We start from the raw sequence: 17,768 nt of genomic DNA on the forward strand, positions 1-17,768 counted from the left end.
TCCCAGCCCTGTATGTGTCTCCCATCTGTCCCATCTGTCCCATCAGTAGCACCCCCATGTGTCCCATTAGCCACACAGCCCTCCATGTGTCCTATTAGCACTCCCTCCCTGCCCTCCATGTGTCCCTATAGCCCCCTCCCAGCCCTCCATGTATCCCTATACCCCCTAGCCCTTCATGTGTCCCTATACCCCCTAGCCCTTCATGTGTCCCTATACCCCCCAGCCCTTCATGTGTCCCTATAGCCCCCCAGCACCCATGTGTCCCTCATGTTAGTTACCCTGTAATTGCTATGTGCGGCCTGCGGGCCAGTGTGCACTAGACAGCCATGCACCGCCCAGATACTATGCTGGCCCACCGGATAATTTCGTGTCCAGTCCGGCCCTATATATATAGTGGCAGACTTATGCAATGTATGATCATATAATGTAACTAAACCCCCATTATTTTTTGCCTAGATTAGGTTTTTGTTTTTTTCTTTTAAACTAATAAAATCTGTCAGCATTGAAGAAGCTATCTAGTTTTTAAAAAAAGACCAGTAGTATAGTGCCCTAGTTCTCTATCAGACTACATATGGGGAGGAAGTGGTGCCCCCTAGATGACTGTCAGGGGGGTGCTGGGGAACAGAACTTCCCATCTATTAGAATAAAAATGTGTCAGGATGGCATTGAATATCTGCCTGTGCAGCATGTGCTTGTTTCAAGCTATGTTTTCTTCAAAGTTCATCATGAGCATGCTGCTCGTGGGTAAAAAGATGGTGACATAATCTAGAAAGGTGGTAATATGTCACTGTTAGTGTACAAGTTATCAAAGTTTCCTGTGAGTTTAAGCCCCAGGTATTTCTGGAACCCAGCAATGCCCCTATTTTCTGCTGGGGGATTTGGATACATTAGAGGTCTGCATGTGTAAGTAGGAGATAAGTTTAAGCTTTCTTTTTGCTGTAGCTAGCCCCCAGAGTGTGCAGATCATGTAAAATTAAAAAAGGAGGTAGCCCTAGTGGAGAGATTCCCGCAGGATAGTAGGGTGATACTGTACAAAATCTACAAAACTTGCTAGTAAAATGAATACTGTTTCCACAGCTCTGCTTTCAGCATGTCCAAGTTATAGACACATAAAGTCTTTAAATCCTATGGTTTGTCTCATTCCTGTCACCATCCACTGAGTGACTAGATCACATAAAATTTGGACAAGAGGAATCTCTGGGAAATAGTTATTTTAGCATAGCTTTAGAATGAGAGAGACACCTTGAGGACTCAAGCAGTTGACCCTCAAAGTTTGCTGAACACAAAGGGGAAGTGTTGAATTCCGCTATACCATAATTTGTAGCAGAATCTAGAACCAGCGTGGAGCTATCATCTTTGATTTGTTGCTATATGTACAGACTGTTGTGGATTGAAACCCTGTTTACCTGTCATTAATGTGTATTAATCTCTTCTGCCATGCATTGTATGGTGTTTAAATGGGACAGTAGGGGTTTAATCATTGCTAATAGTATAACTGAGGGCAGAAGAACCCTAGATGTCTATAGAGGTGCTCCGTGAAGGAGAGACAGGTGAGGGGGACAGAAAAAGAAAAGAACCCATTGCACACCATACGCTAAGAAAATAGATTTTATTATATTTACTTTAGTCAAAAAGGGACTTGAATAAATTGCATGTGGTAATATAGACTATATAAATATATACATAGATGCATAAACTGTAAACCAAGTATTACCAAAAAGTTAAAGTTCATGTAAACATATGTATATGAAAACCCACATAGAGACCAAATAGGTGTACTGACCTGTGGCTAGGGACCGCAATTACCCCCAACGCTTCAGCTCAATGCCTTTCTCAAAGTGATCTCTGCAATGTACTAAGGTATCCTGTCTTATTTTATATCCAACACCCATGTGTAATGATTTAAAAACTCATTATTACTTAATAAATAACAGCTGGTGTGGGAGAGAATGGGTGGGGGAATTGGCAGTTCGCCAGATGGGTCAACATCTTTGGGTGATACAGTGAGGCTTTTATCGTCCTGTTGCCACTCCTCCCACAACAGAAACTATGCATTTGTTTTTCTTTTTACTATCTACATGCATTTTAGTTAATTATAATAATAAAAGACATTAAAATTATTTTTATAAGATCCGTATTATGTCAGTTAACATGAAAGAAAACATTTACCTAATTCGGATTTGCACCTCACCCCAAGTACAGTATAATTGCCATGCAGCTTCTGAATTTTAACATCACAGTCTCCTTCCACAGCCTGGAATAACAATAAATGTTGCATTGTTTATAACTGATACATGGATGGTATGTAAAAAAAAATAATTATGAGATTATCTATAAAACTGTAATTCTGGAGCATGGGTCTAAAAAATGGAACAATTAAATTGAGTATCCCTTTGTCTTTTGTGTTAATTTCAAATTAAGAACACTTTCAAAAGTAGAACTTTTTACCAGAACTGTTTTTTTTTTTAAAATATATAATCTCCATTGGTCCGATTGCTTACCTTCCGCTGTTTTCTTATGGCGCTGCACAATACATTGAGCCTAACATAATTGAATGCATGCCATACAAATGGGATTGCAGGGGCTGAAGCTATGGTTGTGATTCCACATGTGTTAAAATGTGTTGTATCCCTCATTAACTGACCCTTCAAGTAAAAGTCAGAGGTTAAGTCTCATCTGTGCAGTTATAGGCTCGTTGCGGACCTCAGAAACAGCCCCCAGCTGGCCTACAAACAGGCCCTCAAAGGAAATACTGCAGCCATGTTGCCACCAGAATGGCACATGGCCATGCTACTGTAGTATGATTGATGCTGCTACAAGGGGATAGAAAATGAGAGAGGCATGGGGGTCATGTGGGTTGGAGACATAGAGGTTAAGGACACAAAAGTTTAGAAATGGTGACATGGATGCTATGGGTGGAGTATGGAAAGGAATTATTGGTTTATTCTCACAGTAAGCTTTCACTTCAGGAACATACAGGATTATTTACTAATGTGATAATTACCTGGAATTCAAAAAGAATTCAAGGGGAGTTTCAAATTTTAGATACAAAATAACTGTACTGCAAGCATGGCTGGTTTAGATTCATTTTTCCAATTTACCTATTTTGGACTTGAATTTGAAGTTCACTTTAAATTCATATTGAGTTCCTAACAATTCTCATTTTAGTAAATAACCTTTGGTCTCAATGTAATATTTTTGGATAGTCTTTTCAAAAGATTTAATATTTTAGGAAAAACTTTTAAAATTATTAAAATTTTGAAAAATATTTGTTGATATATTTAATATTGATATTAGTATTTTAATATTTGCAAGAATCAATTTAAATGCTATCCAAACATATTAAATCATTTGAATAGCTTATCAAAAATATTAAACTGAATCTATTATTTGTATTATTATGCAGACATTTAAAGGGACACTGTAGGCACTACAATCATAGATTTGAGTCTTCCGTCGGGTAATACCATTTCATACCAGAAATGGACCCTGTGGCAGGCTGGAATTGATCAGCTGACACCCTCTGACACTCACAGTTGCTCATTGCTGCTCAAAGCTAATGCTTCCTCCATTAGCCCAAGCAGAACAGGAGGCATGGGGACTCTAATTTAGCATTGCAACATTACAAATGTTTTAACAGTAAATGGAAGGATGGTGCCAGGGGACTCCAGACACTATAACCACTTCAATGAGATTAAGCAGTTACAAGTGTCCCTTTATCTAATGCAAATCTATGTTTATGTTATGTTTTCCACTGGTGTGCACTATAGTGTAAATATATATATATATATGTGTGTGTGTGTGTACGGGATAATAGTGGAATGTATGGTTGCAATTGAATGTAATTTGATAACAACAAAGTCGGTTGAGGTGTGCCGTAACCGACGTGAGGTTAGACCTGTAAAAAAGAGGGCCCACCTAGATAAATTAATATGAAATAATAAAGGGTGAGGTGGGAGGGGAACTTACGAAATTGTCAACGACAGGTAAGCAGGGGCTACTGGGTTTAAAAAGGACCAATAATACCTCCCACAATTTCATGCATATGCCTTCCACTTGTGCACGGGATAATAGTGGAACGTATGGTTGTAATTGAATGTAATTTGATATGAACAAAGTCGGTTGAGGTGTGCCAAAACCGACGTGAGGTTAGACCTGTAAAAAAGAGGGCAAAAACTATGAAAACGATTTTCTTTATTTTACAAAACATTAGACATTTCATGGAAAGCAAGTCTGATTTCCTTTTCTGGGTTTGGAATGTATCTGTTGTATGCAGAGGATTTCCAGCGTCCCATATTCTTAATGATATGTGTCGGAACGTGATTAATGGATGCTGCTGTGGCTGCCCCAATACAGAATGAATGACTGGAGAAGGAATGTGGATTGTGGCCTAGCCTGAGTAATAGTGTGCGTATGTATAGCATGAATTTTTGGTGGTAACAGGTTTCCCTTGAAGGGATAATAGTGGGTAATCAGGGTTTGTTGTGAACTGATTCTTAATTAAGTTATCCAATACTAGTATTGGACACCATTTGGAAAAGGTAGAATAATACTTCATTTCTACTGGGGGGCCTGTCTGGCTAGTTTTGGTATGAGGGATTGACAGCATATAATGGTTGTTCACTTTTGCTAAGTGTTGTTGCTTAAGTCATGACTTAAAGTCGAAAGCTTTCTCCACAGATAATTCTTTGGGTCTCAAGAAACTGTAAAATGCCAAATAGGCGGCTGACTTGATTACCAAATTAGTGAGACTGTTGAAAGGGTTGTTATCTAATAATTCAGAGATCTTCCTACATATGTTACTGTCTATGGGAAGTCTTTTAAGGGGATTCTGATGTTTTAGTCTCTGAATGCCTCTCAGGACACTTTTGACTGGATATGAAAATAAGATTGGAGTTTTGTTTGGGTATATAGTTAACATGTAATGTTGTATGCCTGTCAAGTAAAGTTTAATGGTATTGTATGCAAGTCTCAAAGAGATGTGGCAAAAAGTTGTTACATTCAAGTCACGCACAAATTTTTTAAACAGATCATACGCTCTGGCATTAGCTTTTTTTAGTATTAATTGACAAATCAGCGTGTGCGAGGGATCTACTGTGTTTTAACAGCGTATTTAAAGCATAATTAGGACTTTGAACTGTGGAGGTTCTTTGGGCTGAACGTTTGCTGTAGGATGTATTCCTGTAAATTAGAACGTGACAGAGCGTCAGCTGCGTTGTTCAGAACGCCTAGTACGTTGATACAACATACACAGAACTGTAGATTTGCAGCTAACCAGGTAAGTTTCCTTACTAGATTCATTATTGTAAGGGATTGAGATCGGCCTTTGTTAATAATGTTACATGCCGCTATGTTGTCTGAAAAGCACCTAACTGTTTGACCTTTCCATTCCTTGCCCCATATGTGTGCTGCAGCTACTATTGGAAGCAGGGGCGGACTGACCAGTCGGGCACTTCGGACATGGTCCGAGGGCCCGGCCGGGAGGGGGGCCCGCCGCCAAGGTCACCATCAGGGGGCCCCGCGGCAGGACCGGATTGGCCCACCGGGGCCGCGGCATCAGGGTGCCACCGGGTGGCCTGTCCGGTGGCACACACTCTGAGGGGGCCGGCCGCGTTATATGCTGGAGCCGCCGGGCGGTCCGGCGGCATTCCTGTTCTGGCTGTCACTGACGCTGAGGACGGGAGGAGCATGTGTCTCTCTCACTCATGCTCCTTTGCGGTTCCCACAATTCCCAGCACAGCATCCTGTGCTGGGAATTGTGGGAACCGCAAAGGAGCATGAGTGAGAGAGACACATGCTACTCCCTCCTCCCGTCCTCAGCGTCAGTGAGGGGGTTGTGGAGGGGAGAGAAAGAGACAGAGAGGAAGAGAGATGTGGGGGAGAAAGAGACACAGGGGAAGAGAGAGACACAGGGAGAAAGGAGAAAGACACACAAGGGGAGGGGGAGAAAGAGGTAGAGGGGTAAGAGAGACTGGGAAGGAGAGGGGAGACATGGACACAGAGGAGCAGTGAGGGGGAGAAAGAAACATACAGAGGGACTGGGGGGAGACAAAAAGGCACACAGTGGGACTGTATATATCACTGGTGGATCCAGGGGGCAACGGCGTAATTTCCCCTCCCCTGCCGGCCGATCTCTCTCCCCGGTCCGCAGGCACCGTGCGGGCAGCCAGCAGGGGAGGGAGGAAGAGAGGACCCGGGAGCTCAGCCTGCAGCTCCTCTGGGTCTTTCTTGCGCGAGCACAGAGCGTTGCCGCGCTCTGGCTCTCGCAAGAGTTAACTCTAGCCCTGGAGCTACGGGCTAGAGTTCACTCTCAACACTGTGACCACCAGGGATTCCTGGTGGTCACAGTGGTGAGAGTGAACTCAAGCCCCATAAACACACTGCCCCCATATTCACACCATACACATTCACACACTGCCCCCCCACACACCATACACATTCACACACTGCCCCCACACACACCATACACATTTACACACATTGCCTCACACACACACATAATCTGCCCACCCATACACACACAGACCCCCCATACACAGCCCCCCATACTAACATTGCCACACACATACACAGCCCCCTCATACAGACATTGCACCACACACCCTACACATTCACACACTACACCCCCCCCCACACACACACTGAACATTTCACACTGCACCCCGCACACATTGCACCACTGCTCCTATACCCTACTACAGCCCCATATCCCAGCAGACCCCAGGTAAGTTTTCAAACTGTTCTTAAACGGTTTGACTACTTACTCTGGGAGGGGGTCCCGGCCCTCCTGGCACCAGAGCAGTAGTGGTTATTGTGCATGGATTATTTCTTTAAATAATCTACAAGTGCCCCAGTAGCCAGCCAGCCAGCCTACAGACCAGCCAGCCCACAGGCTGGCCAGTAGCCAGCCAGTCAACCCATTGGCCAGCCAGGCCAGCAGCCAGGCACAGGCCAGTAGCCAGCCCACAGGCCTACAGCAAGCCACAGGCTTACAGCCAGCAAGCCCACAGCCTGCCAGTCGTAGCCAGCAAGCCAGAGCCTGCCAGCCCCAGCCAGCAAGCCCACAGCCTGCCATCAGTAGCCAGCAAGCCACAGCCTTCTAGCAAGCCCACAGACTGCCAGCCAGCAACAGTAATTAAGGTAAGAGGAGCCAACTTGGCCTAGGTATCAGCAAGCTATGTTGTGTTGCTATATTGTGAATAGGAACCAGAGTGTTGGAGAGACACCCCTGCAGGCCCCATTATACTCCATTGTAGTCTCTAATGGGGCCTGGAGGAGATTCTTTCTAACACACTCTCTAAAGGACACTGCGATAGCCTCTGCTAGAATGACCCCCCCTCCATGGCCCAGTAGCTGTCAATTGTAATCTCTACTGGGGCCTGGAGGCGACTGTTTCCAGTAGAGTCATCCTAATGGACTCTGAGATGGCCTCTGCTAGAAAGACCCCACTCCATGGCCCATTAGCCCTCAATTGTAGTCTCTACTAGGGGCCTCGAAGGGATAATTGCACTTTTGTTCCTTGTGCCTAAAGATTGTGTAGGGTGTGGCTGGAGGCGGGACAAGGGTGGCGCTTGCTGTGGAGCATGGGTGGGGCATGTAAGGGGGCCCTTGATTTATTTGGCCCGGGGGCCCTGAGGGTTCTCAGTCCACCCCTGATTGGAAGATTTCAAACAGTGCTGAGGTCTTCTTAAAATTCTCTAGGGTGGAGGTTTATGGTGGCCAAGTATCATATACCCAGTTGTTGCCAAAAATAGCAGCGTAACCTATGGCTCCTGCTGTGTCAGTCCATATTACAGGGGAATCATCAGAGATGGTGGAACAAATAAGGACCTGCCATTCCAAGAGGATAAAAATAGATGCCACATTCTTAGGCCGGCCCTGGCTGGTTTGTCTAAACTAGTTCTAGAGTCGTCGTCAGGGAGACCGTGTAGAAGAGAGAGTATTCTAGAGATGAAAGACCTTCCTTGATGAATAATCCTCATAGCAAAGTTGAGTGAACCTAAAAGTGGTGCAAGACCAATGAATGGTGCAGACTTCAATATAGGTTAAAACACTGTCTACCTTTTCCTGAGGCAGGCTAGCAGGATACTGAATTTAGCTTGATACCCAGGAAAGTTATTTCGGTGCTGGGACCTTTTGTTTTGTCTGGGGCTACCGGAACTCCCAGATCTTAAATAAAGAAAGCATTTGTTGTAGACTGCATGGTGTGTTGTAGTGTGGTTCAATGGAGAGAAAATCGTCAAGATAGTGAATCACTACTGGACATCTGCTTTTCTTAATCAAGAGCCAGGTCAAAGTTTCTGCGAAAATATCGAAGATTTTTGGGCTACTTTTGGAGCCAAAAGTCAGTCTAGTCGCGAAATAGTATTTTTTTCTCCCACTTAACGCCATGCAGATGCCAGAGTGATTGATGAATTGGTAATAATTTAAAAGCATTTGTGTTGTTTGTTTTGCTTAACCAAGCTGCCTTGCCGGAGTTAATAATAGCTTGTATGGCATCGTCTATTTTTGCATATTGTAAAGAGAAATCCTCCGATGGTATTAGTGCATTTAAACTAGGGGAAGTAGAAGAGTGAGGTGCTGAGAAATCGATGTTGAGTCTCTTTTTATTGTTAAATTTCCCTGTAGCTATGCCTAGAGGGTTCGTTCTCCAAGAAGTGAATGGTGGGGTAGTGAAAGGCCCTATCATGAAACCATTCTCAATATCTTTATTGAGGAGTTCCTGCAGACTAGTTGGGTCTGTGAGTGCGGATTGTAGGTTGGGACATTCTATAAATAACTGTGAGGAGTGCAACAAAGCCAGGGTGAAACCCGAGGTGAGAAAGTCTACAAGATTTGAAGAAGGATAATCAGTCAGGTAACATTGCAAATTGGGTACGTTTATTAGGGTTGATGATTTTTTTGGGAACAATTTATTCGGACACATTGTTTTGGCGTGTGCTCTGAAACAAAGTGAGAACACATGAAGAAGTCTGCAAGCACTGTAACTACATCCCCCTGCATTGAAGTTATTACATACTTTCCCGAGAAAAATTATAGGCCTGCCTAATTTATCTTTCAATTCTCTTTGAGTCATATTACGTTGAAACTGTGGGTTGGCATTGCTAGTGGAAGGTACAACCATGTTATTGGGACAGAAATTAACAGTATGTGAAGCTGAGGAACATATTGCACAAGCTGGTGTTTTAAGACCCGCAAAATGTATGCAAAACAACTCTGTATCTAACTGGCCCCAGTCAGTAGTATTGAATTGGGCCAGCGTCGCAGCAGATCTTGCTGAGAAGGACTTATGGTAATCGTAGAATGCGTAGCCTCCGTATTTATAAGCTAAGTCTACCAGCTTTTGTAAGTATAAATCTAATTTCTCTCTACGGTGGGGAAGAGCAGAGCAAATAACGTCCCAATATAATCCGAAGGCTAGGAGCTAAGTCTAGGGTCTCTAGACTTCATTACCACGGATAAAACGTCAAACATGTATGACCTGTTTTCAATTATATCTTGTGATGCTATGAGGAGAGAAGACAGATTAATATCTTTGCCTTCTAATATGTCACGTTTAAGGTTTTGTGGAATGAGATGTACTGGATTAATGATATTAGTACTTTTAGCGTTTTGAGGGTTAGAGTTACCTCCTGAGTTTGGTTCTGGCTGAGATACGGGAATTTAAACATCTGGGATGATTGGTTGGTTATTGGATTCCAGATTATCCAATCGGTTGTTAATGGTGGCTACGGAAGTCACTAGAGAGGAGATCATGTTATGTAGTTCTGACAAACTGTTTTGTATATTACAGTCAGAACTAGGGCCAGTCCTTTCATTATCATCATACGTGTTTAACAGGCGAAATAGTTTGGTTTTCCTGGCTGTGGCAGGAAAGGGAATGTTCTTCCTTTTAAGTTCGGCTGTAATTTTTGGTATTGTCCAGGATCTGAAGCTGGATGCTGGGCTGGCTATAGCGGTTTGCCTCGTCCGGGACTTAGGTCTGGTAGGGGTGCTGGTAAGCGACAGGTCATCTCGTTGTATTGAATCGTTAGACATGTTATGGGTGTGAGGTAGATGACATGGTTAAAATGATATCCTGATAGGTATGAAGGAACCCAGCTCCCTAGATTTAATGTCCAACAGCGAAATTATATTATTCTAACTAATTTAGGTGACAGGCGATGCCTTCACTACTTGCCAAGTGGCTTTGAGAGGCTCTACCTATGATTTGGCTCGTGGGAGCATTTGGTGCCACTGACGTAAGCAATGGGGCGTTGGCCTTTCGTGACATTTATGATATTTAAGATAGATTGGCCATGAAAGGTGAGGCCCTAACTATGACACAATGCAAGGCGCTAACTATGAGTTGGGCCGTTGGGCTTGTACCTCTGAGCATGGGGATGGGAGTTGGCCTTGTGGGACCGCTCAACTTAACGCAAAGAGGCCTATGAAGAAATTATTCCTAATTGGCGAGGACTTTTTAAAAAGGTTACTTCCTATCTGGGTTTATTTATTTATTTATTTTTTTACACATACCTGCTAGTGGACTGATAGGGCGTATTTGGTAAGATGACCCCAACTTGTTTCTAAAACATGTCATAATGAATGAGTTATAACTTTATACTCCCAAAGTAGTTGTAGAGCAATGACGAGAATAATAAATGAGAAAAAGAAACTAAATACTAACCAACTTTAGCTATTTATGTTGACTTGGGAGAGCTTGGACTTGTCCTTGGAAAGCATATTAACTTGAAACTATTTATAGAGGGAAACAAACTGGAACTTGTCTTATTAATAGTCCTGGTTATAACACCTGGACCTGGTTTTAACAAACAACGTTGATCTTTTGACCAACATTCAAGTAGGTGAGCACTTGGGAAACTTGGGAAATAGTGAAAAACAAAAGCACATGGGGTATACTAAAACATATAATTTTAAAAAGGCCAATTTCAATAAATTAAGGGCAGCTTTACAATATATTGACATAAACTCTTTAGTGAAAAGAACACTGAGGATAAATGGATCATCTTCCAACAAATATTAGAAAGGTACATTTCTCAGTATGTACCATTGGGTAATAAATATAAAATAAATAAATTAAAACCAATGTGGCTTAGTAGAGAAGTAAAACAAGAGATTAAAAATAATAATAAGAAGAAAAGGGCATTTAAAGCATTTAAATCGGAAAAATCAGATGCATCTTATAAAAGATATAAGAAAGCAAATAATGCGTGCAAAAAGGCGATTCGATTTGCTAAACTTCAAAATGAAAAAATGATAGCTAAAGAGAGCAAAACCAACCCCAAAACATTTTTTAAGTACATAAATTCTAAAAAACTAAAAAATGAAAGTGTAGGTACACTAAAAACTGAAACGGGGGTGTTAGTTAATGAAGACCAGGAAAAGGCAGGAATTTTAAATAACTATTTCTCCTTCGTATATATTAAGGAAGAACCCATGGCAATAGATGTGCAAATGATTGCTACTAAAAACTTGCAGAATAATTGTAATTGGTTAACTCAAGACAGGTGCTGCAGCAACTAAAGAAAGTTAATATAAACAAAGCCTGACGGTATCCATCCACGAGTACTTAAGGAACTAAGTGTAGAAATAAGTGAACCTCTGTTTTTAATCTTTCAAGATTCTTTTCTTTCAGGAAGTGTTCCGGAGGATTGGAGGAAGGCAGATGTGGTTCCGATATTCAAAAAGGGTTCAAAATCCTTGCCTGGAAATTATAGACCTGTGAGCTTAACTTCTGTGACTGGGAAAATATTTGAAAGGTTATTAAGGGATAATATTCAAGAATTCCTTGAGAAGAACATGGTTATCAGCAAAAATCAGCACGGTTTTATGAAGCACAGGTTATGTCAAACTAACTTGATTGTGTTCTACGAAGAAGTAAGTAGAAGTATAGATCAGGGTGTTGCAGTGGATGTGATCTATTTGGATTTTGCCAAGGCATTTGATACAGTTCCACACAATAGATTAGTGTTCAAACTCAAGGAAATCGGTCTAGATGATTGTTCTTGCTTGTTCTTGGGTAGAACATTGGCTTAAAAACAGAGTACAAAGAGTTGTCATTAATGGTAAATTTTCAAGCTGGACAGAGGTGGCAAGTGGTGTCCCTCAGGGGCCTGTTCTGGGACCCCTTCTATTTAACATGTTTATAAATGATCTTGAAGACAGCATTGAAAGTCATGTTTCAGTGTTTGCAGATGACACAAAACTCTGTAAAATAATACAATGTGAGCAAGATATTACTTAGCTGCAGAGGGATTTAGATAGAATGGGGGACTGGGCACTCAAATGGCAGATGAAATTTAATGTTGAAAAATGCAAAGTTATGCACTTCGGCGTAAAGAATACACAAGCAACGTATACCCTTAATGGAAGCGAATTAGGGATAACAACACACGAAAAGGACTTGGGAATTGTTATAGACAACAAACTATGCAACAATGTGCAATGTCAATCAGCAGTGGCCAAGGCCAGTAAGGTATTGTCATGCATGAAAAAGGGCATTCATTCTCGGGATGAGAATATCATTTTGCCTCTTTATAAATCACTGGTAAAACCACATATTGAATATGCTGTGCAATTTTGGGCACCTGTTCTAAAGAAGGATATTATGGCACTAGAAAAAGTGCAGAGGCGAGCTACAAAATTAATAAAAGGGGGGGCGGGGCCGGGCTGCCGGGCCGACTGGACGCCATCCACATGGGCTCCAGAGCCAACCAAGCAAAAAGGCACTAAAAATAGCCCCCAAACTGCTCAAAAACGTGATTCCACACCATCCCTGAACGGAGAACGGCACCAGCTCACTCCAGATGCCCGCACAACACTTACCGCACGTCGGGCAAGCAAAGAGGACCGGGCCGGGCCTCCATGCGGCTGAGAATCAGAGAACCAGCGGCCATTACATGCAGCAATCATCGAAACATCACGCCACATGGAAAACACCCCGGTATGGGGAGGCCCTCGGCCCGGGGCATGGCCCCGCCTCCCCTCTTTTGGGCGTGAGTTGGATGCCGACCACCTGCACTGGCGAAGGCCATGTGAAGGTCAGCCAGCAACAGCAGACACATCCACGGAAGGGAAGCTATACCCTCCAGAGGTAACACCCTGATTGGAATTAAAAGAAGCCTAAGCTTCTACAGAGATTACTGAAGGACCGGGCAGGGCTGCGCCCCACAACCTACAAGCACACTCCTTAAAGGCACCTTGGCAACACCAGAGAAGGAGTAGCTGTGCAGAATATGAACCAAGGGGAGCTGATCTGGCCGCCTGAGCGGACTTTGGTGCAGCCGAGCACTGGATGGATCCTCCGCGGTGACTACCCGCCTGCTGGGAAAGTGAGTGCCCTGGCATCTGGGTCTGAGGGGTCCCCGGAGCGCCAAGTCCCTGGTGCCGTGAGCCCGGTGGGGCGGGCCTGCGCGGCCCCTCCGGCGGACCGGTGGCCGGGAGCAGCGCGCGCCGGCCCCAAGTATGCGGCCGGCACCAGGTGAGACGTCGGGCCACGCGCTCCCCCGAGTCTTGGGTGGTGATGAGGAGGTGCAGGGAGAGGAAGTCCCGTGGACTCAAGGTGTGGGAGTCGTATGGACTGCCTCTGCTCCCGAGTGCCCACAAAGCCACTGAGGACTCTGGCGATGGGCTGGAGTTGCTGCAGGGAGGACAGACGGAGACTCGGCGGCCCAGGAAATGCACAGCAGCTGTGCCATGAGGGTCCCCCACCGAACTGATAATAAGGCCAGCCTTGCTCCTGTATTGCTAAAAGTTTTAAACATTTACAATATTGTTTTTTACAAATTCATCTATATTGCATGCCTCTTCCACAACACATTAGAAACACCCTTACCAGGCACTGACTGTTTTAATTTGATCAATAATACGCTTAGTGGTACATGCATCTGACGTATGATTACAATGCAAATGAGCTGTCTCACTAATACAAATCAGACTCATATTTTCATGCTTCCAAATTTGTATAAATGCATCATATCATATGCCCTTATAAGCTTTCTTTATAACTCTGCAAGATACTAGGACCGTGTAATAAGGGTCTTCACATATGGTGATAATAATATTGCAAGATCCGCTTACCAGCCTTTAACTAAGTTGACTCGATACATAGCTATTAGCCAACCTATATGCATGTAGAAGGGGATGATAAGGCTACGTGCCTACTTTAACATGGGCATAAGACATTGCAATGCTATAGACCATGCAGTTATGAATTCACTTCATCCTGGATGTAGACCATTTTCTTGCTCTACTTAAGATTGGCCCGGTAATGCAATAATATATAAACCTAGATGTTAACTATATTTGCAACACACGCAGACAAAAAATATGTTATCTACTCGTAATGCAAAAACCTGCTCCAACAACCGTACCGGAGAAATGGGCTAGATAAAAAACGTTAATTGTCTCTATACGGTTATAGCAGCTGGGACACAGCATTTAAACGAGGCCTCCCCATGTTCGATTCAAGTTAAGAATCATAAATTATCGTAAAGTTACTACATGTTTAATATACAAGACAACAGCATTTTATATAGGGTGTCTAGTTATATAACCTTTACCAGTACTGCACTGTTAGCAACAGTCTATATCAGACCACGCATTGTAAGTCAATTACTTTAATTAAATGAGCATTCACACGTTTACATGCTTACATAATAATATATTTTATTTGGCTATAAATATGCAAGATAGACAGATAAAAATCAGGCCAGGCAGCAAGGACTTAATGATATGTTATCATTCAATGCCAAATGATTATTAGATACTGCAAAAACACGCTCAAATGTGATATTATATTAAACGCTGTAGAACAATAGACATGATTGATGAGCCTCTGCGCAGGCAACGATTTGAACATCCATTCATGCAATGAAAACCAGGCCTCTGCGCAGGCACTAACCCGCTTTAACACTAATACGTTTGCGTTGGAATATGTTATGAAACAAATAAACATATTTAAAACAAAATTAATAAAAGGAATGGAACATATCAGCTATTAAGAAAGGTTAACAAATTTAAACCTATTTAGTTTAGAAAAATGTCGCCTGAGAGGGGATATGATAACATTATACAAATATATTCGGGGCCAATACAAACCATTGTGTGGAAATCTATTCACAAACCGGACTTTATATAGGACACGAGGTCATGCGTTTAGACTGGAAGAAAGAAGATTTAATCTAAGGCAAAGGAAAGGTTTTTTTTACTGTAATAACAATAAGGATGTGGAGTTCTCTGCTTGAAGAAGTGGTTTTATCAGAGTCCATACAGATGTTCAAACAGCTACTAGATGCATACTTGCAAAAACAGAATATTCAAGGATATTATCTTTCAATGTAGGGTAATAACTGCTTGATCCAAGGATAAATCTGACTGCCATTCTGGGGTCAAGAAGGAATTTTTTTCCTAGCTTGTTGCAAAATTGGAAGCGCTTCAAACTGGGTTTTTTTGCCTTCTTTTGGATCAACAGCAAAAAACAAATGTGAGGAAGGCTGAGTCTCTTTTCAGCTAGGTAACTATGTAACAGATAAAATGACTGTAGGGAAGACAAAATGAAGGGATAGGGAGATAGCAACCTAGAGACCTACCTATTTAAATAATTTATGAGTTAGTTTTAAACTTGATGACCGCAAACCAGTATCTGTAATTATAGCATTTTTAAAGGGAAGAAGAAAAAGAAAACTTTAATCTATTTAACTAGAACTGGCATAATTAGAGTTGCGAAATGCTGTTCTGATTAATTTAACTATTTCTTTATGGAATTTATTAATACAGGCATCTAACCGAACAAATAATAATAATAATAATAATAATAATAATAAAAAAAGAAAAGAAAATTGTAATCCATTTAAGAGAATGAAAATTGTATATATGCCGCAGTTTTATATTGTGAAAGCAATAATATGCACATGAATGAACTATGCTAACTTATTGAATTGAACTTATTGAAATTAACTACCTAGAAGGAGGTACGTTTTTTATTATTTTATGCAATTTGTACACTATATAGGGTATCCTGGTTGCACTTTGTTTCCAGATATACAGAATTAAAAAATAAATTAAAATATATTCTTTTAGAATACACCTGTGATTTTCCTTGTCTCTATTCTTTCACTATTTCTCACAGAAATCACGGTTTTAAATTTTGGAAGCTACACTCCTCTGTATGAAAATGGTAACCAGTTTGCCAAATAGGTTTTAAAATGTCATTTTCACAATTATTCATGCAGTTGCTGCTGCCTCCATTTATAAGTACACACCTTGCAATTGTCAAAAATTATTTTTATTTTGTATCGGATTTTTGTTAGACCACAAACTGCTAGTTTAACATCCTTATTGGCTTTTAGTGACAAGATATAAATACCAGGAATACATATAATCTAATGATATTACTACTAAGTGCGGATCATACCGTAACGGAAGACATTGAAAGCATACCTGTTCGTTACGTGGCCTTACAATACATTGGTCTACTGGAGTTGGGCTGACAGAAGGACATTTTGTCTCCAGAAGATCCAGCTCTAGAATGTATATTACATGATCCTGGTTCTAAAACAGAGAGAAAAGAAAATTTCAGAAACATAAAAAAATTTTAGATTTTGAGAGCGCTGCAATGAATTCAAAGCAATTTCAAAGTGAATCTCAATTGTAAGGCTAAAATAGACAAACTGAAAACAGCATTAAGTTGGAGAATTTTTCCAATTCAGTTATTTTGGTCTAAACGTTTAAATTTAATTTGAATTCACTAAGAATTCCCAGCAATTCGCACTTTAGTGAATAACCCTGTAAGCCTTTTTCAAATCACCTTACTAAATACTATTTAGGATAAGAAGCTGAATAAATTGAATGACTGTTACGAGAAACATTATTTATTTCACACGCAATGTTCAAGAGCAGAAATATGAAAATCATCACTCCAGCTATTATATGTTTTCTAACCTTACATATAAGATCCAATAAACTCACCTTAGTGTATGCTTTTGCATCCTCAACACGGCTCAAAGCATACTTGTATCCGTGATTATGATTCAAATTAATGTGTTGTAGAGCAAATAATGCTGCTTCATGAGTTTGTGGGTCATCGCAGTCTATAACCCTATATAAGTGCGGCAAAGCTGTGCACTGGAGCAATAAAACAAAAAATGATGACAGCTTAAGAATCATTGTGGTGTTGGGTTTGGGATTGCTTGACAAATGCTTAGGAATGGAGAATGAACATGGTATTGCAATATCCTTATATATGTATATATAAAACTATTTGCCAGAAAGAAAATATTTGTTCTGGCTCCTTGATTCTTTACACATAGAACAGAAAAATAAACATTTGGGAGATCAATCTGTCTAGTTAATATTTTGCTAATAAATTTTAACCTCAAATTGGAAAGGCGTTGACATCTGGTACCCCCTGGCAATAAAAAGAAATGGAATATAAATTATAGTATTTAATGGAATACAGGGAGTGCAGAATTATTAGGCAAGTTGTATTTTTGAGGAATAATTTTATTATTGAACAACAACTATGTTCTCAATGAACCCAAACAACTCATTAATATCAAAGCTGAATATTTTTGGAAGTAGTTTTTAGTTTGTTTTTAGTTTTAGCTATTTTAGGGGGATATCTGTGTGTGCAGGTGACTATTAATTTGCATAATTATTAGGCAACTTAACAAAAAAAACAAATATATACCCATTTCAATTATTTATTTTTACCAGTGAAGCCAATATAACATCTCAACATTCACAAATATACATTTCTGACATTC

At 41.2% G+C, this 17,768-nt stretch overlaps 1 protein-coding gene across 1 annotated transcript in view; it reads right to left on the reverse strand.

Moving 5' to 3' along the window:
- The window catches only part of AHSG (alpha 2-HS glycoprotein), a 31,256-nt gene extending 14,048 nt beyond the window's left edge, over positions 1–17,208 (reverse strand). The window contains exons 1-3 of the mRNA XM_063442737.1: positions 16,972–17,208; positions 16,444–16,554; positions 2,170–2,254 (exon numbers count right to left, since the gene is read on the reverse strand). Coding sequence (XP_063298807.1) covers positions 2,170–2,254; positions 16,444–16,554; positions 16,972–17,169 — 394 coding nt within the window. The 5' untranslated portion in view covers positions 17,170–17,208. The remainder of the gene's footprint in view (positions 1–2,169; positions 2,255–16,443; positions 16,555–16,971) is intronic.
- Positions 17,209–17,768: the final 560 nt, after the last annotated feature.

This window comes from Pelobates fuscus, chromosome 2, assembly GCF_036172605.1.
Source record: "Pelobates fuscus isolate aPelFus1 chromosome 2, aPelFus1.pri, whole genome shotgun sequence".
Lineage (NCBI taxonomy): Eukaryota > Metazoa > Chordata > Amphibia > Anura > Pelobatidae > Pelobates > Pelobates fuscus.